This window comes from Coffea arabica, chromosome 3e (assembly GCF_036785885.1).
Source record: "Coffea arabica cultivar ET-39 chromosome 3e, Coffea Arabica ET-39 HiFi, whole genome shotgun sequence".
Classification (NCBI taxonomy): domain Eukaryota; kingdom Viridiplantae; phylum Streptophyta; class Magnoliopsida; order Gentianales; family Rubiaceae; genus Coffea; species Coffea arabica.
Genome location: NC_092315.1, coordinates 613,986 through 639,244, shown reverse-complemented (window position 1 = coordinate 639,244; position 25,259 = coordinate 613,986). Strand labels below are relative to the sequence as shown.

Genomic DNA, 25,259 nt, shown 5'->3' with positions numbered 1-25,259 from the left:
TAATTTGGTTCCTTGGTGATGAAGGTTGGGGAACAGAAATGCTTGTCCATATGTGGTATAATATTACTTGCACATATCCAACACCCAGAAAGGTAAACTCCGCTTTGTACTGATTTAGACAACCTTCTTGCTGATTTATCCCAGTCCCAATCCCCAATCTCTTCTCTTAACCAATTTTCCCACACGGCATCTTCTTTCTTTTTCTTCTTTACACCTTACAGGACAGCCACGAGGAAGGAATTTGCAAATAGTCAAACACCCTAAAATTAAACTTATTAAAATTTCACGACCAAAATTATGTGGGACGCAAATCCTACCCTTATATTCAGGCTGGATTTGGAACCTCCACTTGACTCTCTTTACAAGAAAGAACAAACAACTTGCATCCACTACTTTTTTTACAATGACGTTAGTGGATCTTTTGAGCTCCCGGATTAGACAAGTTTTCGTGGAAAAGCTTTTGAAGTACTGCTACTATTTTCTTAATATATTTTTCAATCACTTTTTTTTTTTTAAAAAATATATAATTTCACATGCATCACACGTAAATTTTTCAACAGAAACTCTAAAAAATAACAATTCAAACAGACTGAACTCAAATAAATACTTAGACATCTTTCGTAATTCTGCGTGTTGTCCTTACAGATAACTTTCAACCACTTATTTATCCTTCAGTTTATTCTAGTTTTATTTTAGTTGAATTAAGCATCAAATCTTGGCATTTGGAATTGCCATTAAATACAATATTTATTTAGATGGATTCAACGGTGGGCAAATTGGTAATTTGACTCTTAGGTGTACTCAAAGTCAGTCCAACGAACATATGGCCATTTATAAACAAATTCCCCAGGAAAAATTAATGTGGAAAGAAAGAGATGGGAGGCATTAAAAAACCAGACTGGATTTAGTTGCTTGAACCTTTTAATTTGAAATGTGGGCCAATAACACCTCACGCGCCATAGCCTACCCTTCTCTGTCTGAGCCAGATACATCGCGAAGCAGTCGGGAGACAGTTGTTGCGTGCACATCACGCGCCACCACGGAGAATGGGATTGAATTTGGCGGTCATCACTATAAACAAAAAACCGGTCGAAGTGGTCAGCTTGGCAGAGGATGAATTTGATAAAGAAGAAGAAGCCACCAAAATCCAGAACCGCCCACCCGCGTCCAAGACAAAAGAAGAGGGTGAACAATAAACCAGATATAGTAGACATTTTCGCAACAATCCATTGATTAAATCTTTTTAATAATTCTTGTTTTACATTTTAAAAAAAGTCCTCAGAGGAGAGAGAAAAAAGAACCCAAAATGGTACAGTACTAAATAGTTTTTCTTGACCTTTGAGGACCCATCAATCAACTCTTTTTTTCAGCTCCAATTCATGAAAGTATGGATAAACATGCTTACAGAGGTTGAATCTCTTTTTTGAATTGTTTTCAGATCCATTTATTAGTTGGGAAAGCAATCCTTCCAAAAAATAGAGTGATATATGTTCTTCTTTTTGTGTTTTTGAGCACGAAAGGCTAACGATTTTAGCAAGAGTCAAGTTGGGTGTATTTTTGTGTATATTATGGTAGAAGATTGGATTTTCTGAGGTGGGTTGCGATTAAATTAGCCGGAAAATGGAAAATATTGGGACAAAATCGGCTGCAGCTGGAGCAGGAGCAGCAGCTGCAACACCCCCAGCTGAGGAGCTGCTGAAGAAGATTCAAGAATTGGAAGAAGGGCATGCCCATTTGAAGCAAGAGATGTCTAAGCTGATGATTTCAACCACTGATGAGAAATCTGAGAGGCAGCAACAAAGGTCTCATTCTATATCTCCTCAGCGTTCTCGTGGGCCGCGGCGGCTGGGTAGTGGTGGTGCTGTTGGCTTTGACGGTGGCATAGTGGCCGCGTGGAAAAAGGGTTCTGCTTCTTTTCGGCATTCCTCACCTTTGAGAAGGGAAAGTAGGAGTAGGGATGCGTATGCTGCTGTTGGTGGCGGTGGTGGGCCGACTGCTGTAAAATTTACTGATAAGCAGTATTTGAATATATTGCAGTCAATGGAGCAGTCTGTGCATATATTTGATCTTAATCGTCGTATTATTTACTGGTGAGTAATTCGATTCGAAATGGAATTCATAGCATTAGTAGTTGCTATTGCTGTTAATATTGCTGTATTTATTATGTCATAAGGTTTCCTTTTATCTTCCTTATCGTACCAATTTCAGTAGTTACTATTTGGCTCTTTACCATGCTCATATGTCGGTTGAAAATCTGAACTGCATAGTGAAAAATGTTCAGAAGTAATGTGGCTTGGATGGTGAAACTGCAATGATGGACTATTTCTTTGGTCCTCTTTTTTGTGTTGTAAATCTTGGACCTAGGAAGGATATTTGAAACTTGGTAACTTGTATGGGGCAATACTGACGCAACTTGTAGTGCAGGAATCGGAGTGCTGAGAATCTTTATGGTTATTCAGCAGCTGAAGCTTTAGGACAGGATCCCGTTGAGCTTTTGGCAGATGCCCAGGACTATGCTATTGCCAGCAATATAATCGATCTCGTGGCAATGGGGCAAAGTTGGACTGGTCAGTTCCCTGTCAAGAACAAGAAAGGAGACAGATTTGTAATTGTTGCCACTGATACCCCTTTCTATGATGATGATGGCACTCTGGTTGGGATTATTTGTGTATCTACTGATTCAAGACCCTTCCAAGAAACAAAGGCAGCATTGTCAGGGGCAAGGCAGCCAGAAGCCAATTCAAGCTTTAGTAGGCCTAAAATGCTTGCTTCTGCTAAACTTGGGCTTGATCCTCAACAGCCTCTTCAAGTTGCAATTGCCTCGAAAATATCAAATTTGGTTAGTTTGTAGTGTTTTAAACATTATCTATTATTAAGTTAGTGACATGCTGATGTTACAATCTGAATATAGGCTTCCAAAGTGAGCAGCAAGGTGAAGTCAAAAATAAGGACAGGAGACACTAGCACTGATCATGAGGGTGGTAGTGAAGACAATAGCATTGATCATCTCTCTGATCATGGTATCTCAGATGCTGCCCTCTCTGACCATAGAGAGGATGCGGCTTCTAGTGGAGCTAGTACACCACGAGCAGATTTGCACCCTTCACCATTTGGAAAATCTTCTCAAGCTACTTATGAGGAGCTCTCCCCTGGAAACAACTCCAGAGGTTCAGGGGATGAGGGTGAAGGAAAACCGGGGATCTCTAAGATCATTACATCAAAGGCAGAGGCATTGATCAGTAAAACTGGTTTAACTTGGCCGTGGAAAGGAAATGATCGAGAGAACTCTGAGTCAAAGGCTACTCGTTTTGTCTGGCCATGGTTACACAATGACCTAGAGAATGACTTGGATCAACAGAAAACATCTGCAGTTCCAGCAAAGCCAGACAATCAGGAAACTAACAGGATGGTTAATAATGAGGCTTCGGGCTCCTGGTCCTCATCATTTAACATTAACAGCACCAGTAGCGCTAGTAGCTGTGGAAGTACAAGCAGCAGTGCTGTAAATAAGATTGACATGGATAATGACTGCTTGGACTATGAGATCTTGTGGGAAGACTTGACAATTGGGGAACAGATTGGGCAAGGTAAACAATTTCCCATTTTACGGGTTCTATTATATCAGTTTTCTCAATCTTCATGCATGCACGACCCCCTTTAAGTACCTAGAAGGCTGTAATTTCAGGAAATGGCATTTTTGGTCTTACCTTTTTGAAATCATTAGTCTAACCTTTTTGGTCGTGACTGTTTGTTTCTTTTCCTTGTATCCTTCCTTGAACAGGATCTATTTAATAAGCTTGTACTTTTGTCCTTCAGTTTTAAGGAGACAAGACATCAAGACTATATGCATTATCACCGATTATTACAAATTCAGAATAGGTTCTTTTTTTTTTAGGAACATTTTGATTAGCCCCTCCGCTTTATTAGTGTTTAATATTGTCTGAGTTTTTATCTCTCTTTGTTTAACATCGTCTGCATTATGCCTGTGCAGGTTCATGTGGAACTGTATACCATGCTCTGTGGTATGGATCAGTATGTTCTTTAGCTCTTCTCTTTTAGTCATTTGTTACTAGGAGAATGCAAGAACAATTGTCACTATCCAAATTAAACAGTTCAAATAAGATGTGGCTTTCCAATAGCATAATTTAAGTAAAAGTGTGTCTGTTTTAAATTGACAGCATGTAAATCCCTGGCTCCAGAAGTCAGGGCTTTACTCCTAAATTAGGTTATAAGCTAAGTCTGGAAGCTAGTGCCATCAAAACTTTTGCATGATTGGTGTTCTTTCTTTTTCTATATGATATCCTTTCTAGACCAGTAGGATGCTGGAAAATGGCTATAATTTTGTAGTGCCTTTGTTATGCAGGACGTCGCTGTGAAGGTGTTCTCTAGGCAAGAATATTCTGAAGATGCGATATTTTCCTTCCGACAGGAGGTGAGTAATGTGTTCTCATTAATTCGTGGCTTCTTGTGTCCATACACTTGAAAAGTTTTCTATGTGTTTAAATTGCAAATACTCTTCAAAAGATGCTAGAAATGATCTTTATGGTAAAAGAATATCATTCCAGTTTTTATTGTTAGCTTAATTTGCCTTTGAGTATTGCTGCTAGTTCGAGTTAACAATTGGATATCTGTTTGTGTGATATGTTAGTCTATGTGCACACAGGCATGTATCTATAGATGGGATAGCTTTAGAATCCTGTGTGTATATACTTGTTGGATGCTGATCTTGTTCACTTGTAGTGCTCCCTTTCCTTCCTTTCTTATTTTCCTGAAAAGTTATCTGCTACGTGGGCATCTACCTGATGCATGGATGTCGTGTTGTTTAGGTGTCTCTCATGAAAAGATTGCGGCATCCAAATATTCTGCTTTTCATGGGTGCAGTAACCTCACCTGAACGTCTCTGCATTGTAACAGAGTTCCTGCCTCGGTTCGTTCTCCAATTCCTTCTATAATACATTCTACACTTTATTTTATCTATTCTGAGAAGAAATGGCTAACGAGCCATGTTTCTTGCATGAACTTCTGCATGTTAATGTATTAGAAAATTTTATTGGCTGAATGACTTATGAATTTCTTCTTCCTCTTTTGATGCAGTGGAAGTTTATTTAGGTTACTACAAAGGAATATGGGCAAATTAGATTGGAGACGTCGTATTCACATGGCTTTGGACGTAGTGAGTAATTCAAAGTCCGTATACTGTGAATGTTGTTGGTTAACAGACCCATGTTCTAGCTTGATATGGAGAAGCAGGACATGTGCCAAACTGCAATTATTATGATTTATGAGGCTTAAAGCCAAATTTTTTCTTTTTGCTTGTAGGTTTTTGACCTTTTATTTTTGGTGGGAGAAGTGTTTTCGTTATACTGTTTGATTTGTAATTTTTATTTTTTCAGGCACGAGGCATGAATTATCTTCATCATTGCAACCCACCTATTATCCATCGAGATTTGAAATCTTCGAATCTTCTTGTTGATAAGAACTGGACTGTAAAGGTGTGGATTTAGGTCCCCTAGCTGCTTAATTTCCTGCTTGGATGTTAAAAACTGTTTATTGAATTGAGTTTCGTGAAAACCTGAATTTGCTGTTACACAGGTTGGCGACTTTGGTCTGTCACGTCTTAAAAGAGAAACATACCTGACCACCAAGACAGGGAAAGGAACGGTATTGAATTAAAACATGCATTAACCTTTTTGCTATACTGACATGATCAGTTGTAGTTTCCGGGTTGACTGAGGCTCTAAATACTTCATTTTCTTTCAGCCTCAATGGATGGCTCCAGAAGTTCTTCGAAATGAACCCTCGGATGAGAAGTATGTCTCTACCAGAAAATATTTAATGCATATGCAGCCATATACATAAAATATTGCTGATTAACTTTTTTTTTTTTTTACTTTAAAATATCTAGGGCGGATATATACAGCTTTGGGGTGATATTGTGGGAACTTGCCACTGAAAAGATCCCTTGGGATAACCTCAACTCTATGCAGGTACTTGTTTTATCTTTCTATGAAATAGCTTACCTAAAAAGTGGGGATAGAAAGAGCATTTGGTCGTGTAGGTTTAATCACCTTTTCGGTACTTCTCCAGGTAATTGGAGCTGTAGGATTCATGAATCAACGACTTGACATTCCTAAGGACGTTGATCCGCAGTGGGCAGCAATAGTTGAGAGCTGCTGGCATAGGTTTGTACCTTGGCACTGAGAATCTTCTTTTTCTTTATTTCTTTTTGTTTGATAAGATGCGACAAGTATTTCTTAGCAATCTGCGGCTGAATGAAGAAAGGATGAAATCTTTATCGCATCTGTTATGTGTGCGCATTACGTTTTAGTTAATAGGACTAAAATGGACATGTTGCTAAATTTCATATGTTAAGGATGGGGCGATCTCGTAGTTTCCTAGTTCAAAGCTCCGCTTATACTGTAGGTTGATCCATCGATGTCTGCATGACATTTTGAATTTATCAACGAAATTGTCATACTGTCGAGATTGAGTACCCAGTCTTCTGCTATTATCTTGAGTTTTAATGTTTCAGGGAATATTATTTAGTTCTATTTGATGTTGTGTGCATTAAACTGATATGAAAGTAAATGATTTTTCCCAAACACAGTGAACCGCCGAACCGTCCAACCTTCCAAGAACTAGTTGAAAGGTTTAGAGATATGCAAAGACAGTCTGCCATTCAATTTCAGGCCTCACGAGCTGGCACAGGAGATGGCAGTCAGAAAGAGTTGTAGACACGTCGTATAACTTGCTCTTTGCTTGGAACATTCACCCACTTCTCTCTCCATGGTAACAAACGCTGGTGGCAGGTTGATGATTATGGCATTGCCATGAATGCTTGCTTGCAATGTTGAAAAAGCTCAACCCAAGGGCTGGTCGATATGATGTTTGCTAATACAAGAAAGTTTGATGCAGAAAGTTGTCATTTGTGAAGCCTGTCAAATCATGCATGTCATACACTGGTAGATTGTATCCAATTGCTGGTGCTATCGATGACCTCTCAAGCATGTCCATCGTGTGCACTGGCAAATTTGTTGTACGAGCAGAACAGATTTCATTCAGAGATGGATGGGATCTTAACAGTTTCAAAGCAATCAAAATCTCTGTATAGAAAACAAGAAACTCTAGGAACTCTACAAGTCCAACTGATACTCTGATTTTGCCGTTGAAGAGATCTGTCTGTAGCTTCGTGATTTTTGATGCAATTAGTATTATTTCAACAAAGTCGATAAATATGTCTCTGACAATATTCCGAGCTAGATGAGCATAATTGCCTAATAAATTTGAGACCTTATCTGGGAGAGTAGCTATAAATGAGGTTCAGTTGAGATGTAGCTTAAAGAAACTAGAATAAGAAGACCATGGCGCATCAAGGAGGAGCATACTCATACTGCATATATCACAGATTACGAATTTTACAGAACCACAAACAATCAATATCTGCCCGGGTTTGGGGATGGAGATGAAGCAAGGGAATTTTAGAACACAAATTACTCTAGTTCACTCTCACTTTCGTCATGCAAGGGAAGCTGTTTGGCACATAGACGGACAACTTCTGTTCATCTGCAGTTAGAGGAGAAATGCCAGTTGAATGATGACCCAAAGTGCAGGTTGATGACCCACGTGATTGGAATGCCTTTCACCGGGTTTCTCATTACATGAAAAAGAGAAATCAACAAAAATAAACAAGTACTAATTGACAAAAAACAAAAATCTCCGAGCATAAATTTCACCGATGTTGCGGCACAATTTTACAAGCAGGAAATGCACAGCTAAGCATGGACACTTGAGAGATTGAAAGCATGCTCAAGTCTCGTAATGGCCCCAAACACAAGTAAGAAAAGCCAGCAGGATCCAGTAAACTCGTCTTTGAAGCTCGAATGGCAGCATTTAGTTAAGTAGAGCTCGAATGGCAGCAACAGGATCGCCTTTGTGCTCACGCAAAGTCCTTTCAGCCACCTTCTTGTCCAGCTGTCGGCAAGTTTTAAAGATATATTGTTAAAAAAAAAGGAGCACAAAGCAAAGGCTGCAAATTCACAAACGAAAACAAAAAATGATATGGACCTCTAGTTCATTGGCAATTATATCAACATGTTCTGGATTAATCTTGACTGCAGCTAATTCCTTTTCCCTGCAGAAGGAACAAAACGTTGAGAAGCTACATATAACCCCACAGTACAAACGCATTTTAAACACTGTTAACTGGCTTAACTTCAATTACTGCTGACCACTAGAAAATAATCATTAAAAGAACAGCATTTGCATCTGTGATGAGAAATTTTGTAAAGCAGATCTTTAAGCTGAACCACGTGATCACGTGGAAAAAAAAAGTTGGCCAAAAAAAATCTAAACAAAAAGGAAAAATGTTGAAGAAGGCCGCAAAAGATAATTCAAGTTTTGAATACTTGAGCTATGGTAAAATGAAGCATGATACTATGCCCTCCAATGGCATGAAAAACCAAATCTGTAGTCCTGTAGCTAATTGCAGACAAACGTTCTGAGAACAACACAGCAGGGTAGGTTGAGAATAGAAAAACCAACAAAATTATTAAGCTTACCTTATAAGATATCTAAATAGACACAAAATAGCTTGTCAAATTTGATAATTAGACAGAATCCATGGCCATATCACATGAATATAAAATCAAACATGCTGCGGATTCATGTTGTAAGTCACTATAATAACTACGTAAGAATTCATCACGAGGCCAAGAAAAAGCCAAGGAGCCACATTACTTCATTTTCTCTACACCCCACAGGCAATTCAAGCTTCCCCAAAAACTATTTCTTTGTTTATTTACTTTATATGATGCAGTAGAATAGTATGAATCTCAATCCAGCATGAAATACCAATTAATTATGTCTATACATGTTTTACAACCACAGAGCCACGTTTACAAATTACATCTTCCATTCCATCGAAAGAAAAAAATTATTAAAATAATAATAATAACAGAGAAGCATTTGTATTCTATTTCCAGCTCCACTAACGAAATAACGTACAAAAATCAAAAAGGAAAAAGAAATAGCTCCAACCTCAATCTCATGGCTTGAAGATCAGCTTCTTTGGATGCAGCAATTGACGCCATAGCCTGAACTAATTCAAAGTAAACCAGAGGTTAAGCTAACTAAAACAACAGAAATTGGAGAATGAAGACAAATGAATAGAATGCGGGTATTGTGGGTTGGCACCTCCTGAACCCGGGTTGAGTCGAGTTGACGATCCTCGACTCGGTCAGTGAGCTTGTCGAGGGCTTTGCTCTGCTGCTGCAGGTCCTTGGAGTCCACCACCATCTCTATTCCTTCATCTCCTCCCTCCGCTTCCATTTTCTCCTCTGCCCTAATCCCTTTCCCTCTTCTCCAATTTCTTTCACGATAATTTCCAAAGCTCTCTCGCGGATGGAGAATTCGTTAATCAAGCAAGGCCTACATGTCTTTTGAATGCCCTGTTTTGTTGGGGATTTTGCACGGTAAGATGTTGGAATTGTTGGGCCAACTGCTGGGCCTTCTCACTCACATAATTTTGGGCCTTTTGACGTTTTTTTTTTTTTTTTTTTTTAACTTTTATTTTCTATTTTATTATTGTTATGATTGTTGTTAGTTGTTATTTTTATTACGAACATCTAGACTGATCCTGAATTGAACTTGACTGGATAAAACCTCGTTGGAATTCATATTGTGATAGTAATAATAATTGAGCTGAGTATTCTGAATTATGCAAACTGGTTAGGGATTTACAATCTACGAGTTATAAACTATAGTTTTTTTAAAAAAATAAAAGGGTTCGTGTATGACTATTTTATATTACAATTTTTATTTTTCTTTCACCGTTCAAAAAATTTGACATTGTATACACGGATGAAAGAACCCAAACTTTTTTACATTACAAACAGATCTATCAAAGACTACTACTAAAATTTCTACTACTATACAACTTCAGTATGAAAGAATGGATGAATTACTACATGCTACTCCAATCAAAGCTGGAGCAAAGTAAGTTGTTTTATAATTTTCTTTACACTAATAGGTTTAAATCATGTTATATAACATAAATTTACATTTAAAATTCAAAATATGCACATGTGACATATAATCATAACTGCTAGTATAAAAAAAATTACTACACTGTCAGTGTATAATTTTTTTTTTTTTTTTAAATAGTGTATAAAAAGTTAATCCTTTATCAAATAGGTAAGAAAGTAGGTGTTGTCAAACATGATCTTAGGTCCAAGTCCTTGGAGTTGTAAGCACATTTGAGCAGAGGATAGGCCCCAAGCAACCCTTCATACCTGTATATATTCCTTCACGACTTGATATATAGATGAATACTTGTTTCGTCATCTTTCTGTGTTTTGTGGATCTAGAAATGTGCTGTGATGGAATATCAAACTAATTGTTTCATCTGCACATGGAACCGGATAGAGCATTGCATTTGCCCACCACACACTACTCTTTTTAAGTAATTGTTGCAATATACTCGGGGATAAATTTTGTACTGATTGGTAATAGTAACAATTTTGGCATTATTATGAGAGATAAATTAAACCTGATTCATAATCCAGTTTTATTTTATGGTGTTTATAGTTATTATGTGCAGCAGTAACTCGATTTCTGAGTGGAGTTTTACTTGCATTAGGGTACGTAGTTGGAGTTAGTTTTCAAGTACAATGAGTTAAATCATCAGAATGTGTCAAACACAATGATCAAGATCTGTTCTCCCCAGATTTCTTTCAATTGCTTCATCAAAATAATCTAATATCCAACCAAGACCAACTTTGGAAAGGATCTTAACATCGACCAGCATCAATCCTTAGTAAATGGTACTTGGCTACATTACATTTATTTGTGCAAGTTTATTAAAAAAAAAAAAAAAAATTGGACAAAGTATGCCCCTCTATTTTACTGACTCTTAAGCCTCCAAAGGGCTAGTACTAGGAGCAAGTCCTAACTAACTACCACCAAAAGATTTACAATTGTGAGGTACTCTTACTTGGAGCAGGTCTCATCCTGTACAGTATTCACATTGGCAGTTCATAGCCATGCTGGGAGCCATTGCTTGCCATTGATGTAATCAATAGAGAGGAAAGGAGCTACTTCTTTGTCATCGAGCTGTTTTGACCACTTAGCTCGATCTTTTGAAGCAGACCCTGGACCATGACATTTATATTCTGCAAGATATACACGGCTGTTGCAGTTGTTTGCAACATTCCTTGGATCAGCTAGGAGCACAATAACAATGAAATTGCTCAAGAATACCTAGTATCCAGTGATCCAAGTATGATGATTGCAAGCCATTCTGGTAAATGTATCCTAAAAACTCTACTTAACTATGTTTTTTTTTTTTTTTTTTCCACAGCGTTATCGAATAGGGTATTAACTGAAGAACCTTTAGAGTAGCAGTTCCATAACATGACTTGAAGCCAATTATGTTTTGGTTTTCTGAACATTTCATGCAGTTGCATCATTCGTCAATCACGTCACACTCATCGTGGCATTCTTAAGTCATAATATTTTCTCATTACTGCTTAAGCTTAATTAGTAATGAATATATATAGGAGGGAACTAGTCCTTACTCTGGACTGCCAGCATAGCTCCAATTCGTCCATCCTTGAGGCACAATGGTCCTGGAGAAGTAGGTGTTTGCAAAAACAACTCGAGAAAAGGGTGCATTAGCTCTACCCAAGTACAAACTACCAACCCCATAGATCTTCCCTCCAACGAACACAAAACCACTGTTTTCACCAGCACTTCGCCTGCTATGAGCTGTGATGGATCCATGGATCTCAGCCCTCTTGTCTCCAATCACGAATATCTCGCAGTTCTGCGTTACAACGTTACATCACATCACAGGTCTTTACCCATTTCGTTTAATTTCTCGCAATATTGCACATATGTAAAGAATCATGTATGAAGCTGGCATTTATGATATCTACTTACATGGAACATAGACTGACCGCGTCCAAATATGAAATCGATGGAACCCTGAATATAGCAATTGTCGTAGTAATGCCTGCCTTTGTAATCAAAGAGAGTGTTGTGTGAGCTAAAGAATGCACAGTGGTAGAATGCAACTTTATCTGCCCCAGCAAATGCTGCAACTGACTGGTTACGTGAGGTATAAGCAATCCCAGTTGGAGCTTCATTCTACCAAAACAAATCAATTACTACACATTTAATCAAAGACAAAGACAAATTAAGGGAGATGCTCTAAATTTAAGCAATTTTAACCGAAGATCTCTTTGCCGTTACATAGTTTCTAGAAATGAAATGAATTTAAGTCCAACATTACGATACAGAAATTGAACCTTGAAGCTAATACCGAAGGCAACGAAGTTGTGTGATTCAACAAGGAAAGCAGCGGACTGGTAGTTGTCGACAGAGCTCTGAGACCAAACGATGGATGTCTTACCCTTTCCATTGCCTCTCAAGAATATATAGGGTTTATTACGAGGTATGTGCACCTTCTCTCTGCAATTAATTGTTACAAGTTCAGAAAATATTATCACATCAATATCTTGAAAGCTTGCCAAGTTTCTGGGTTGGGTTGTACTTTCATATGATTCTTTAGCTGCTCTATATTTGAACACGTACATGGGGCAATTGACAGAAAACAAAGCTTTGGCAAAATGGCAAACTTCAAATTGAAAGCAAGTATGAATATGACTTTGAGCCATCATTCCACCGATGGATAGCACACGGTCCTTCGATTTTACAGTACAAAGCAATTCTTCACACCATTAAGTGATCATGTACCAAATGTATTACCAGGACAAACCCAAAGAAAAATTGATAATAATAATAATTGATACTTTAGATCCCAGTATTATGCCTAGCTAATTGGTTGTACAAAAGTACACTACTTACTATCTAATAGTCATCTACAGTTTTGTTAAATTAAGAATGGCATCAACTTTTGTTGCAACCGCTAAATCAAATGATTATAATCGCCAAACTCATTTCATCTCGATTAAAAAGTGAATTTGATCGTCATCCCGTCGTTCTTGCTTTTTGCCAAAAAAAAAATGAAAAGCAGATACATACTTAAATATCGTATTTTGACTTTTCCTGGCAATTTTTGGTATAAGATCACCTGTAAACACCTTTCCTCACATGAATAATGGTCCAATTGGAATTGCCTTCTGGAACAGCATCAATTGCTGCTTGAATGGTCCTGAAGTCTCCTTGTCCACTAATATCAACTATTGTTGTTCGGCTGGTACCAATCTTCTGGGTCAGGAGATTGGAATCGATCACGTTTCTGTCCAAGGAGCAATGTACAGCATCTGCAATGAGGACAGACATGACTAGAAAATGTACATAGGCAACATTTTTTGCCCAGGGAAGTGTTGAAGAAGATGAAGGCATTTTTAGAAGTGGAACTAACTACCCCAGTTCTCTTGAATCTTAAAGTTGGCTTTGATTGAATTGACATTCACTATAGGAGTTGCTCCTAAAGATATTTTGCATGCACGTACTGATTTGGCGCATCGAAGTTGGTATGAGGAAGGAGCTTCCTCTAGATTGGAGGGCGTCCAACAATAGCTATGTGGCTGTTATGCAATCCGTCCTTGATTTCTGTTGGTAGGTAATGGGTAGGACTCACAACAACACATTTATATTTCTGGTAATTAATTTTGGCTGAGGCTCAAGTGAGAAAGAATGCAATTTCACCTTTGTACCTAGTGTGTGTGGTATATTGATCTTCTCTTCCGCTTCAGATAGACTAATGCGGTTTCCATTTACTAATTTAAAGCATGTCAATTAGGAAAAATTGCATCAGTCGTATCTGACCTATAAATTGAGCGATTTTAATCTCTATCATATAAAATATGCTCATTTTTTTGTCATCCAACCAACATCTTTACAAGCTATTTTTGATCGAAATGAGTTATGAATCCATCACGTACTCCATATTTATTTAAAGAGTGATGAACACATCGTGTGCTCCATATATAGTTTCTATTCTATTCAGGCTGACACACATTTTGATTGATGCTCACTCCGCCAAACGGACCGTTCCTCACTGGTCTCGGCCATAAATAGGCCACTAGCCCCAGAATTCCTTATGTTTGGGCCAAGCTGGAGTAACGCTTTAATAAAAATGATGCACGGAGAAGTTGAGTGGATTTTGAGGTCACAGCACACGCTCGGGAGGGGATCACTTTATGCCTCCATGGCATCTTTTGATCAATTCTTAAATGGCTCTCTCAGAAATACATAGCTGTGTAATTTGATCAATTCCTTCAAGTTTAACAATTTCTGAGAGGGGTATTTAATGCACCCCTCCAAATTTGATGCGTAACTTATTAGCTTGCCAACATAAGTTAATTTTTTATCTCAAACTTCAACGAGGTGTAGCTAGTAAAATCGCAATAGAAATGGGAAATGTAGAAATGGTGCAGAAAAGCATCACAGTTCCTTTTGTGCACTAGGAAATAAAAAAAATAGAGAATCAGTTTCGGCCTTATCATAAAGAAAAACAGAAGAAAGGAAAATAGCATATGAAGCATATATGAAGCATTACTAATCTTCAACAGATGTTGTTGCATTCTTTTACCAGTAACTATTCACGCCCATGCCTGAAGTTTTCTCTCTGCTTGTCCAGCACCACACCACACCAAGCCAGAAAAGCGGTACTCCCCCATTGCATTGCTGTGAATTGTGCGATAGTATTAAATATTAAATCCTTTGATATCCTTCCTGGATTGATCATGAAGGAAACAAAGATGTGGGCTAGTAAATGGGGTGTTACCATCTCAAATGACTGCATTGAATTCCACGTAGTTGTGCCATCCCGTTGGTTTGAATGTTTGGAGGGCCGTTAGGCTTGTTGGGAGTTGGAAACAAAAGTTTAATTTATCATTATTGTGTTTCTGAGAAATACAGATTAGGATTTGGCAGCAAAAGATTTCCATGAATTCGGCTATTCGTCGCCGTGGTGCCCAGTTATTGGTGAAGCTTTAAATGACAATAGGCTTCAACAATCATATGGTAGCTCCCATGGTTGGTAGTGCTGCCGTTGCTGGACATTCAATGACTTCGTTTCTCTACCTACTCGGTTGCTCGCTTGAGCACTCGGTTTTATAAGGAAAAGTATGTTCTTGAACAAAATCTGCTAATCTGGTAGCTTCATCTTGATACTCATTTTCGTTTCACACTTTGGATAGTGGATAAACTACTTGCAAAAATCATTGTCTTGGGAAAGGAAAATTTGATCAACCAATTGCACAAATTATCTTGGGTCGTTGGATTTCTCTTTGATACATTGTGTGTTCAAGATACAATATTTGGTTAGAAAACTTAGCCATTGCAATTCTTTCTGCCTTATACATGTATCTGTTTTCTTGTTTCTCGAATCCCAGTTGAGGTGTTTATTTAAGTTTAAGCAGCAGCTTAGCAGTTGGAAGTTAGTGCAGCAGAAAAGAGGAAATTTTAGATCAAATCTTCATACAACTACAGCAGAATAAACTTCAGTGGTTTTCCTGCTAATGGATTATCTATCGAACAGGAAACTTGCAGCAGGGATTTTGTTTCAACTCTTAGCCCTTTTTGTTCGGTTGAAGACCTGCTTCTGTGAAGTTGCTCCTCCTGCTAATTTTGTTTTTGGAGATTCCTTGGTTGATGTTGGCAACAACAACTACATCGTGTCTCTCTCAAAAGCTAATTTTGTACCAAATGGCATCGACTTTGGTAAGCCAACAGGAAGATACACAAATGGAAGAACAATAGTTGATATTTTAGGTGAGGTGTCCGTCCTGAACTATTTCAGCTTGCTGTCTGCCAACTTAATTGGTAGCCACATTCAAATTGTCTGGTTAATACTTGATGATGGCATTGGAAGCTGATTTAGGTGTCATCTTCTTTTCTTTTCAATGGCCAAAAGTACTACCAGCTGACCATTTCATGTGCATACTTTTGGTATTACCAGGAGAGGAAGTAGGAATCAAAGGCTTTACTCCTCCATTCTTGGCGCCGACAACAGCTGGTCCGGTGGTTCTGCAGGGTGTTAATTATGCTTCTGGTGGAGGGGGGATTCTGAATCACACTGGAAAGATTTTTGTGAGATTCTTACTATCCACCTGCACATGTTCTAATGCACATTTGGATGAAACAAACATGTAGCGAAAACACACATGAATTTCTTGACAGAACATAGCCTGAAACTTGAGCATTCCAATCCACCTATTTTAATTGATTACCAACCTGCATTGCTACGACAGGTCGGTAGAATCAACTTTGATGCTCAACTAGACAACTTTGCCAATACCAATGAGTACATAATTTCAACAATAGGTGCTCCCATGACAATGAAATTGCTTCAAAATGCACTCTTCTCAGTAACAATGGGATCAAATGACTTCATTAACAACTATTTGGTGCCCGTTGTCTCAAAAGTTCAGCAAAATTTGGTCTCTCCAGAATCCTTCGTAGCAGATTTGATTACAAGATATAGAACTCAACTTACGGTAGGACTCCCATTTGCAAATAGCAATTCCATTTGTTTATCGTACTGTAGATGCTAGGCATACAATACATTTTTCTGATGTGATTAAAACATTCCCAGAGGCTCTACAACATGGGTGCTAGAAAGATCGTTGTAGTTAATGTAGGACCTATTGGATGCATCCCATATCAGAGGGCAATAAATCCATCTTCTGGAAAAGGCTGTGTTGCCTTCCCTAATCAGCTAGCTCAGTTGTTCAATAGCCAGTTGAGGGATCTAGTAACAGAGCTTCGTTCTAATCTGAAGGGATCAAAATTCATTTATGCAGATGCCTATCGCATTGTAGATGATTTGATCCAGAACTACATCTCCTATGGTAAGCAACATCTTATCATTCAGAATTACAGCAGCAAATGCTGTCATGGAACACCACCTTAATTGTGCTTAACATTGAACTGATCAGCAGTGTATCCTTTCTTTGCTTTCCATAAACAGGGTTCGGGAATGCAGATTCAGCTTGCTGCTACGTTGCTGGGAGATTTGGGGGCCTAATTCCATGCGGTCCAACATCTAAAATTTGTGCAGACAGATCGAAGTATGTGTTCTGGGATCCATATCATCCAACAGATGCTGCTAACAACTTTATAGCTAAGCGTCTGCTTGACGGTGGCTCTGGGGACGTTTGGCCGATGAACATTAGACAATTAATTTCATCAAATTGACTACATCTTCAGAATGTTGAATTGCATTCGAAGGATGATGCATTTTTTTTCCTTTTCTTTTTCGTTCTTTCGTACTTCTTTTTTTTTTTTTTTCCTTTTTTGTTGGGTGAATCAATTCGCTCATTATCAAAGAGTTATGGAGTTCTTTGTGCATTCAAACGATAATCAAAATTCTTATGCATTGAAATGAAAGACTAATTATCTGTTACTTTTACCGCTCAAAAGCATCAGCTTACTAGTTAGTATGAATATTTAGCCAGAAGAAATCACAAGATTCTAATTCGTTTTTGAAGCAGAAATTTGTAATTATATTCTTGTGCCTAAACGAATCAAAGGAAGATGATGGCTATATCTCAATTCAGAGGACCACGGCATTCACTGTAGTTCGTGTACTACAGTCTACAATACTTGTAGTAACTAATTTGTCAAGAAACGTGTTTTGTCTTGCGCTTAATATTAATGAATGTGTTTGGACAAGAGATTATTTGCCCAAATATATTTGCTTACATCATCGTTACAATTTTCAATATATCTTTTTATCTTTTCAGTTACCTTTTTATCTCACATACATCACATCACAAAAAGTGTTACAGTAAAAATATCTCAAATAATTTACAATCCAGAAGAACCCGAGATGATCTTATATTCGCTTAATATATTCTCATTTCTATCATCAACAATGGACGTGTTTGGATTACAAGACTTTAAAAAAAAAACATTCAAATTCTGTATTTTGCTTACATTATACACGTAATTTTCATTCACATTTTTATATCATATACATCACATCACAAAAATATTGCAATAATTATTTCAAATAATCTCCCATCCAAATAAACTCATTAATTGTCACCTTTTAGTTCAGATGCATAAGAATTGAACGGCCAGGTAGAGCTGTTAAGTCAATCGAGTAGTTCGAAAGCTCGTTAGAGCTCGACTCGTTAAGGCTCGAGCTCGGCTCGTTAATTTTGGTTAACGAGTCGAGCTCGAGCTCGAAACATACTCGTTTAGTTAACGAGTCGAGTAAGCTCGGCTCGTTTGATACTCGAGTAGCTCGTTAGAACTCGTTAATGAAGGACATATTTGTCATTTTAGAAATCAAAATTATAAAAATTAAAATTTATAGGTTTTTATTAAAGTTAATTTGCACGAACTCGAGCTCGAGCTCGTGAAGCTCGACTCGTTTGTGATAAACGAGTCAAGTTCGAGCCACATGTACATTTAATGAGTCGAGTTCGAACACATTTTAAAACTCGTTTTCCTAACGAGCTCGAGTCGAGCTCGGCAGCCAAATACTCGGCTCGATTAACAGCTCTACGGCCAGGTATGACGTTTGTTAGCTGTTTTGTTTTAGGATAACTACAACACCGATTCCTAGGTACTCCACGCTGTCAACTAATTTTATTATTATTATTATTTTTTGAAGTGTAACGTCAGCTAATTCAATTCAACAGCCGATAGGGCACGCATTTCGACCCTCCAACAATCTAATCTAATTATTATACGACTATACATATTAGTAGTCCATTAGTTTTCACCTGCGCCCTTCGGAAAAGTGAAAATAATGGCGGGCACATCTTCGGAAAACCTGATAGTCGTGAACCGAGGACAAGGGGGCGTCGCTGTCGTCACAATTAACCGTCCCAAGAGTCTGAACTCGCTCACCAGACAGATGATGAAGGATCTTGCCAAAGCATTCAAGTCGCTAGACGCGGAAGAGTCAGTTCGGGTTATTATTCTTTGCGGGTCAGGTCGATCATTCTGTTCTGGGGTGGACTTGACTGCTGCGGAAGATGTCTTTAAGGGGGACGTCAAGGATATGGAATCCGATCCAGTTGCTCAAATGGAGCGTTGCAAGAAGCCCATTATAGGAGCCATTAAAGGGTTTGCTGTCACAGCTGGGTTTGAGATTGCTTTGGCTTGTGATATTTTGGTTGCTTCTACAGATGCTAAATTTATGGATACCCATGCCAGGTTCGTTTCCTTTTAATTTTTTTCCCCAATTCTTATTCTTTTATGTGCATTTTCTTTCGATGCTGCTGTCAATTGCTTCGATTAATAATCCCGATTCAGTGTAATTTTTCAGTATTTTATTGTAGAACGCACATATCTGTGCTAAAATATCGGTTTCCTTTTTCCTTTTTTCCCCCCTCCTTAAAGGGTACGCTGGGAGGGAAAATTCGGGGAGAATTATGGGGACAATCGGAACCGAATGTAGCTGAGTGATATTCACAGCTAAAACCTGGTTAAGTTATATTAGTACTTCTGTAAATTGGAGGATCAATGGAGAGTGATTAATGTGTTGAAAGTCTGACTTGACTTGAGAGATCAAAGCATCACCAATTGATGGAGATGTTGTAAGGCCAGCTTAAGCAAGTTGGTAAATGTTGAAGGGACACAAGTAGAAAGATTTAAACTTTCTAACACTCTACCCGAAGAAGGAAGAAAGTAAAAAGGAAGCTTGACAGTGTCATGAATCAGTTTTATGCTGAGTAGAACTAACTGGTTTGGCCGAGATTGAGACTCCGCTGAATCACTCTTGATCTTGACCCACCACCTAATTTGGATCGTCTGTTCTGCTTGGTTCATACAATTGGTTTTCTGTTTTTGTCTGAGAGATAACAATGTGACTACATAGGACGTGTAATATGAAGACTTAGGGGTCAAAGTTTCTTGTTGCAACTTTTTACATATGATGTTTTCCCGTTCATTCTCTTCAACTTCTCTAAGTTAAAGCTGGATGTGTTTACGTTCATGACTATCCTGCGCATTCTGATTAATATTGTTGGATCAACTCTCTTACAGATTTGGAATATTTCCTTCATGGGGTCTATCTCAGAAGCTTGCCCGTGTCATAGGGCCCAATAGAGCCCGTGAAGTATCTCTGACTGCAACCCCTGTAACTGCAGAAGAAGCTGAGAAATGGGGTTTGGTAAATCATGTAGTTGAAGGAAGTGAACTCTTGAAGAAAGCTCGACAAATAGCAGAAGCCATTATTAAGAACAATCAAGACCTTGTCTTGAGGTACAAGAGTGTTATAAATGATGGATTCAAACAAGACTTGGCTCATGCCCTTGTGCTAGAAAAGGTGGTTATCTGTCCTACTTTTTCTACTTCATCTTCTTCTGGATTGCCTATGCACATGCACTTACCTGGAGATACTCGCATGTAACCCAGAAATGTATCATAAGAAGGATAAGGGGATTGCTTAATGGTTTACTGTGAAGTGGCTAATAAATTCCCAAAACTTTAAGTGCTTAAGTTTGTTGATCAATCACACTGATACTGAAGGAGTTTATAACCCCAGAAATTATTTGTAGTTTAATTCAATACACCCGTAAGAGTTCATTACCCATTTTGTTTTTCTTAGAATTTATTTGGTTAGGCCACTATGTCACCGTACTAGCTCATTCTTTTATATGGCCAATTCCAGTGGCTTAATTCTGAGTGCTAGTGTTGTCAAAGCTCACCAAACAACATGGCTAAAATGGTCTTGTTTAGGGCTGTTGAGTTTGTTATTGTATAAAAAAGTCAAGTGTTAAACTAAGTTGTATAGGCATATCATTTGCTGTCAACATACTGTGGTATTTCTGTGTGTTGCGCTTCATCAATCTATTTCTTAAATTATCATGCTTTGTAGGGGTAGACAATATTAATTGGAATACCAAACCTCTTTCCCCGCTTTGCACAAGCTAGAAGAGGATACCTCTATGTTTGAAATGGTTTGGGCTGGTCTTTCAAAGCAGTTAGCTAATAGGATGCTGCAGCCTTCAAATAATGCTTAATCATAACCAACTTAATCATTTGATTGCCTCCTCTTTATGTTTTTAGTACTTAGCAGGGTCCAGACAGTTGATTGTGTGCTTAACCTTGAAAACGGTCCTAAGTATTTAACTAAAAAGAATCTAGATGGGAAAGTTAGGAATTCATAAATTTAAGTTACTCAGCTGACTCGTAACGCTGCAGCTATTTGGAGATCATGGGCTAACCGCAGAGGCTCATAATGAAAATGAGTAACATTATAGAGAAGAGTCTTTGTGGAATTCAGATCTTCTAGCAACAAATCACTTATCTTTGAGAAGTCTGCATTTTTTTTTTTTTTGGAACAGGACTTCATGTATGCAGTTGATTGGCATATTTCCAGCGGCAAATTGATCGGTGGCACAGTTGACAAACTTTTGTATTCTGAAAATGATCTAATATTTTGCTCTGTTACATGCTTTGCTCAGGAGAGGGCGCATGACTATTACAATGGAATGACTAAGGAGCAGTTCAAGAAAATGCAAGAATTCATTGCAGGTCGGAGTGCAAAGAAATCTCCATCCAAGTTGTAGATATGTTAACAAGTCACTTGATTGTCTGTTGTAAAATAAGTTGTTTTAAGTCCCTTAATACGTCCTCAAAGGATAGATAGATGTTGGCTTGGAAAATGAAATCTTGATTCTACAATTAAGTAAAACAGGGAAACGGGAATGCATTTATAGAGGCTTTGATGTTCTGAGAATCTAGCTTTTAACCGCGCATGTTTACTTGGCCAAATGGTCCGAACTTTCTTCCCTTTTTTTGTACTTTTTTTCCACCAATGTAATAATAGGTATTGAATTCGACTTGAACTTTGTAATGGTTTTTCATCTGACAATAAAGGAATTAAAGCACAGAGAGCCCCACCAGCAACGTATGTCTCACCCCTATGGGCTGCGGCCTTTTATAAGATGCCATCACAGAATTGGCAACCTCTTAAGAGTACCTTTTAGTTTCAATCATCAATTATTTCGGTAGGTTGGGACTTAAGGGAGTGAGTGCAGGGTTTGTTTAAAATCTCGTTTGAGCCTTGCTCCAAGAATAGTCAAGCCAAGGCCATAAACAATTGAATGCTCGTTTAAAGAACCGAAAAAAAAAAAAGGAAAAATGAACAAAATAGTGGGTAGTTCTATGGGTATCAATTCATTGTTGGATCAATTAAAAAGAGACATCAACCACTAGATGATTTTAGAAGCTCAAATTATTGAATAATGGGATAAAAATTTATTAAATTAAAATCATCAGATACCCAAAAAAGAATGGTAGTATTTCTACACAGGACTCAATTAGTTCAGCTCCCTATTTCATTCTATTTTTAAAGGCTTCCAGCATGATGGGTTCCTTAGCTGGATCTATTTTCATGTCCAAACTTGTGTAAAATTAAGTTGTCGTGGACTCAAACTGGGAAGAGATGGGAATGGAGTTGTAGTGTTTGAGCCCATCCTATTCCCCACCCTCAATGTCCTGCTTGGCCCAAATGGATGGAGAATAAAAGAAGACGAAAAAAAAAAGAAAAAAAAATTGTTTGGCAGCAAATTTAGCAAATAACCAAATACGGGAAGGCAGAATGCTTGTTAAGAAAGAAAACACCAACTTCCAATTTCATGAATGCTTGCGTGAAATTGACCATCCCGTTTGCCTTTTCAGTTATGCGGTCCTAGTTTTCTTTGGATCCCCACAATTCTTAGTAAGCAAACAGGCCCTAGTTTTGCCACCTTCAACAATTTTTTATCTATTGGACTGCTCGTCTTCACACAATGTGAGAGGGTTCCCTGTTGCAAGCCGACTAGGTAATCTTTTCTAAGTTTTGGCAGCAATAAGGGTTGTGAAAAGATGGCCCCAGGTGAACCCTTTTACTTTTTTCTTCCCTTTTTCTTCGTGCAGATGATCATGCCAGTTGTAATGGGGTACAGAAAATAAAGGAAACTTTTTTCCTCTTTCTGATCTTAAAGTTTAAATTTTGTTTTATTTTTGCTTTAAAGACAAGAACCTTTTGTGTCTTGATAAAACTTCAAGTATGCTTGGTTTGTCATTTAAGTTCAATATGTGGATAATTTGGAGAAGTGGCCCAAGGTAAACCCTTTCCACTTTGCTCGATGATACTGCATTGATTTTGTTCTTTCCGGTGTTCTACACTAAAAAAATTTTCTTCGCTGTGCAAATAATCATGCAAATTTTCATGGGCTACCAAAAACAAACTGGAAAAGGAAAAGCATTAGTGGAAAATTTGTTACTGTAAATTATTCGACTTTATTGAATGATATGACGTGGGCTTGTCTTGGAAGCTTGATACAGTGCACAAAAGTTTTTTTCTTTTTTTTTCCTTTTGTTTTGTGTGTTTAAACAACTGAATATCGCTGTTGGATTTTAATTTGAGCTGTGTGTGGGTAATTAGAAAAGCAGGGCGGTGAGTAAATTGCTAAATTATCCGTGGGCGTACGTACAGTTTAATTGATTGAGATGCTCATGTTTTAGTGGAGCTCTTACTTTGGTGGTGTTCAAATTATGTTTCTCATTCATTTTGTATAAGAGATCTTCTAGGAGGATTTTTAATGGCTTGATCTGTTACTGCAGGAACTCTGTTTAGTAGATGATTTACCTTGGTTTTGTTTCTCTATATACCTTGCCTAATTCTTGGGGGCAAATATTTACTATTTAACTTAGGAGATATTGATGGTTTAATGCATTCAATGCTATTTCAGTTAGTCATATGACGCACATCAACTTGTTAAAAAGGATCGAGGGATGAACCAGGACTCATCAGTACTCTTTTTGATTTTCTTCTCTCTGCATATTACAATCTTCATCAGTACTTGCTATTTATTTCTCTGTTGATCAGGTGACAACAAAGTTGCTGCCAACACCATCGAATTTCCACAGTTCGACATTTTATCAGGTGATTCAGCTCATTCAGATCACTACTTCATTCATTCTAACAAGTCCAAAAAGGCTCAAGGCTGCTTCAACGATTCAACAAGTGCCGTGTCGAAGAAAATTGCAAAAGAGTGGAAAATCCTTGAGAAAGATCTTCCTGACTCCATTTATGTACGCGTTTATGAGCAGAGAATTGACTTGCTTCGAGCTGTGATCATTGGTGCTGCTGGAACTCCTTATCATGATGGTCTTTTCTTCCTTGACATTGTTCTGCCTTCTGATTATCCAAACCAACCTCCTAAAGTGTATTATCATGCCCATGGCCTGCGTTTAAATCCCAATCTATATTCAAACGGGACGGTTTGCTTGAGTTTGATCCATACTTGGACCGGTCGAGGTGTGGAGTTATGGACTCCTGCTAAGTCCACCATTCTTCAGCTGTTGGTCTCCATTCAAGGACTTGTGCTTAACAGTAAGCCATACTTCAATGAGCCTGGACGTGAAGTTGGACTGTACAGCAAGGCTGAACGTTGGACCAAAAAATCAACGGCTTATAATGAAGAGGTTTTTATCTTGTCTTGTAAGACAATGCTGTACAATATGCGAAAGGCACCAAAGGGTTTTGAGAGTTTTGTTGTGGAACATTTTCGAGCACGTGGAGATTTTATATTGGCGGCTATCAGGGCTTATATAAATGGTGATGCTACCGTTGGCCAATATCAAGAGTGCGTATCAGCTTCATTGTCCTCTGTTCCAGTGTCAAGCAAATTTAAGGCAAATTTGGAGAAGATGCATTTGGATCTTAGGTCGGCCTTCCATGGGATTGACACTTCTCCACCAAAAATGAAGAAATTACCATTGGAAGGCAGGAGAGAAGAAAAAGAAGCGACGTCAGATGCAGTGAAGTCTCGGTCAAGTGCGAAAGAATCCAAACAAGGAATATCAAGCACAATTTTGAAGGTCCTGAAGAAGATTTTTGAATGAAGACTGGTAACGTTGTTGACATCAAAATTCGTTTTAATGGTGTAGAGGAGGAAGTAGACGGGAGTAGAACAGTTATAATCTTCTGTTTGACTAGATAGATTTGTTTCCAAGATCACGGGGCCAGAAACTGATGATGGTCTTAACTCAATTCTTACATGGCAGAATATAACGGTCAGATCTAATTGCTCTTTTGCAGATATGGTCGAATGATCAGGTGGTATTCAAATTGCTTGACATTGCATCGCTTTTGATGGTCTTAATTCGGTAGAATTGTAGTTCCTGCTCGTGATGTAGAGTGAAAGCCTTTCTTGATTTCAGTCGTCAGTTTAACTATAATGCATGGCAGCTTCTCATTTTAAGCCAATTTTAATTTCTACCAATCAGCTTTGAATAGGTTTCAAATTTGTCCGTATTGCAAGAACTTCAACAAGTCA

The 25,259-nt window shown here is 38.1% G+C and overlaps 6 protein-coding genes across 8 annotated transcripts; 4 read left to right on the top strand and 2 right to left on the bottom strand.

The window, feature by feature from the left end:
* Positions 1-861: 861 nt before the first annotated feature.
* Positions 862-7,224, top strand: LOC113738039 (uncharacterized). Its single transcript, XM_027265195.2, has 13 exons — positions 862-2,090; positions 2,425-2,839; positions 2,912-3,587; positions 3,992-4,032; positions 4,364-4,432; positions 4,827-4,927; positions 5,095-5,173; positions 5,394-5,492; positions 5,593-5,661; positions 5,761-5,810; positions 5,906-5,987; positions 6,088-6,182; positions 6,608-7,224. The coding sequence occupies exons 1-13, from the start codon at positions 1,621-1,623 to the stop codon at positions 6,732-6,734; spliced, it is 2,373 nt and encodes a 790-aa protein (XP_027120996.1). The 5' UTR covers positions 862-1,620; the 3' UTR covers positions 6,735-7,224.
* Positions 7,225-7,362: 138 nt separating this feature from the next.
* Positions 7,363-9,443, bottom strand: LOC113738040 (uncharacterized). The gene is made up of 4 exons (XM_027265196.2): positions 9,193-9,443; positions 9,037-9,092; positions 8,065-8,131; positions 7,363-7,971 (listed from the first exon to the last, which is right to left on the bottom strand). Exons 1-4 carry the CDS (start codon positions 9,325-9,327, stop codon positions 7,891-7,893), a joined length of 339 nt encoding a protein of 112 aa, XP_027120997.1. The 5' UTR covers positions 9,328-9,443; the 3' UTR covers positions 7,363-7,890.
* Positions 9,444-10,853: 1,410 nt separating this feature from the next.
* LOC113737028 (probable pectinesterase 67) lies at positions 10,854-13,425 on the bottom strand. The gene is made up of 5 exons (XM_027264274.2): positions 13,091-13,425; positions 12,306-12,468; positions 11,938-12,144; positions 11,574-11,821; positions 10,854-11,185 (listed from the first exon to the last, which is right to left on the bottom strand). The coding sequence occupies exons 1-5, from the start codon at positions 13,363-13,365 to the stop codon at positions 11,032-11,034; spliced, it is 1,047 nt and encodes a 348-aa protein (XP_027120075.2). The 5' UTR covers positions 13,366-13,425; the 3' UTR covers positions 10,854-11,031.
* Positions 13,426-15,488: 2,063 nt separating this feature from the next.
* LOC113736271 (GDSL esterase/lipase At4g16230-like) lies at positions 15,489-17,222 on the top strand. Its single transcript, XM_027263164.2, has 5 exons — positions 15,489-15,741; positions 15,929-16,059; positions 16,221-16,466; positions 16,565-16,820; positions 16,940-17,222. The coding sequence occupies exons 1-5, from the start codon at positions 15,489-15,491 to the stop codon at positions 17,164-17,166; spliced, it is 1,113 nt and encodes a 370-aa protein (XP_027118965.1). The 3' UTR covers positions 17,167-17,222.
* Positions 17,223-18,658: 1,436 nt separating this feature from the next.
* LOC113738038 (probable enoyl-CoA hydratase 1, peroxisomal) lies at positions 18,659-21,779 on the top strand. 2 transcript variants are annotated; one of them, XM_027265193.2, is made up of 3 exons: positions 18,659-19,140; positions 19,972-20,254; positions 21,276-21,779. In XM_027265193.2, exons 1-3 carry the CDS (start codon positions 18,731-18,733, stop codon positions 21,498-21,500), a joined length of 918 nt encoding a protein of 305 aa, XP_027120994.1. In that variant the 5' UTR covers positions 18,659-18,730; the 3' UTR covers positions 21,501-21,779. The 2 variants fall into 2 exon arrangements, with proteins under 2 accessions (XP_027120994.1, XP_027120995.1); XM_027265194.2 differs by having other exon boundaries at positions 18,664-19,140; positions 21,396-21,779.
* Positions 21,780-22,479: 700 nt separating this feature from the next.
* LOC113736668 (putative ubiquitin-conjugating enzyme E2 38) lies at positions 22,480-25,184 on the top strand. 2 transcript variants are annotated; one of them, XM_027263735.2, is made up of 2 exons: positions 22,480-22,757; positions 23,807-25,184. In XM_027263735.2, exons 1-2 carry the CDS (start codon positions 22,535-22,537, stop codon positions 24,823-24,825), a joined length of 1,242 nt encoding a protein of 413 aa, XP_027119536.1. In that variant the 5' UTR covers positions 22,480-22,534; the 3' UTR covers positions 24,826-25,184. The 2 variants fall into 2 exon arrangements, with proteins under 2 accessions (XP_027119536.1, XP_027119537.1); XM_027263736.2 differs by having other exon boundaries at positions 22,627-22,810.
* The last annotated feature ends 75 nt before the right edge of the window (positions 25,185-25,259 follow it).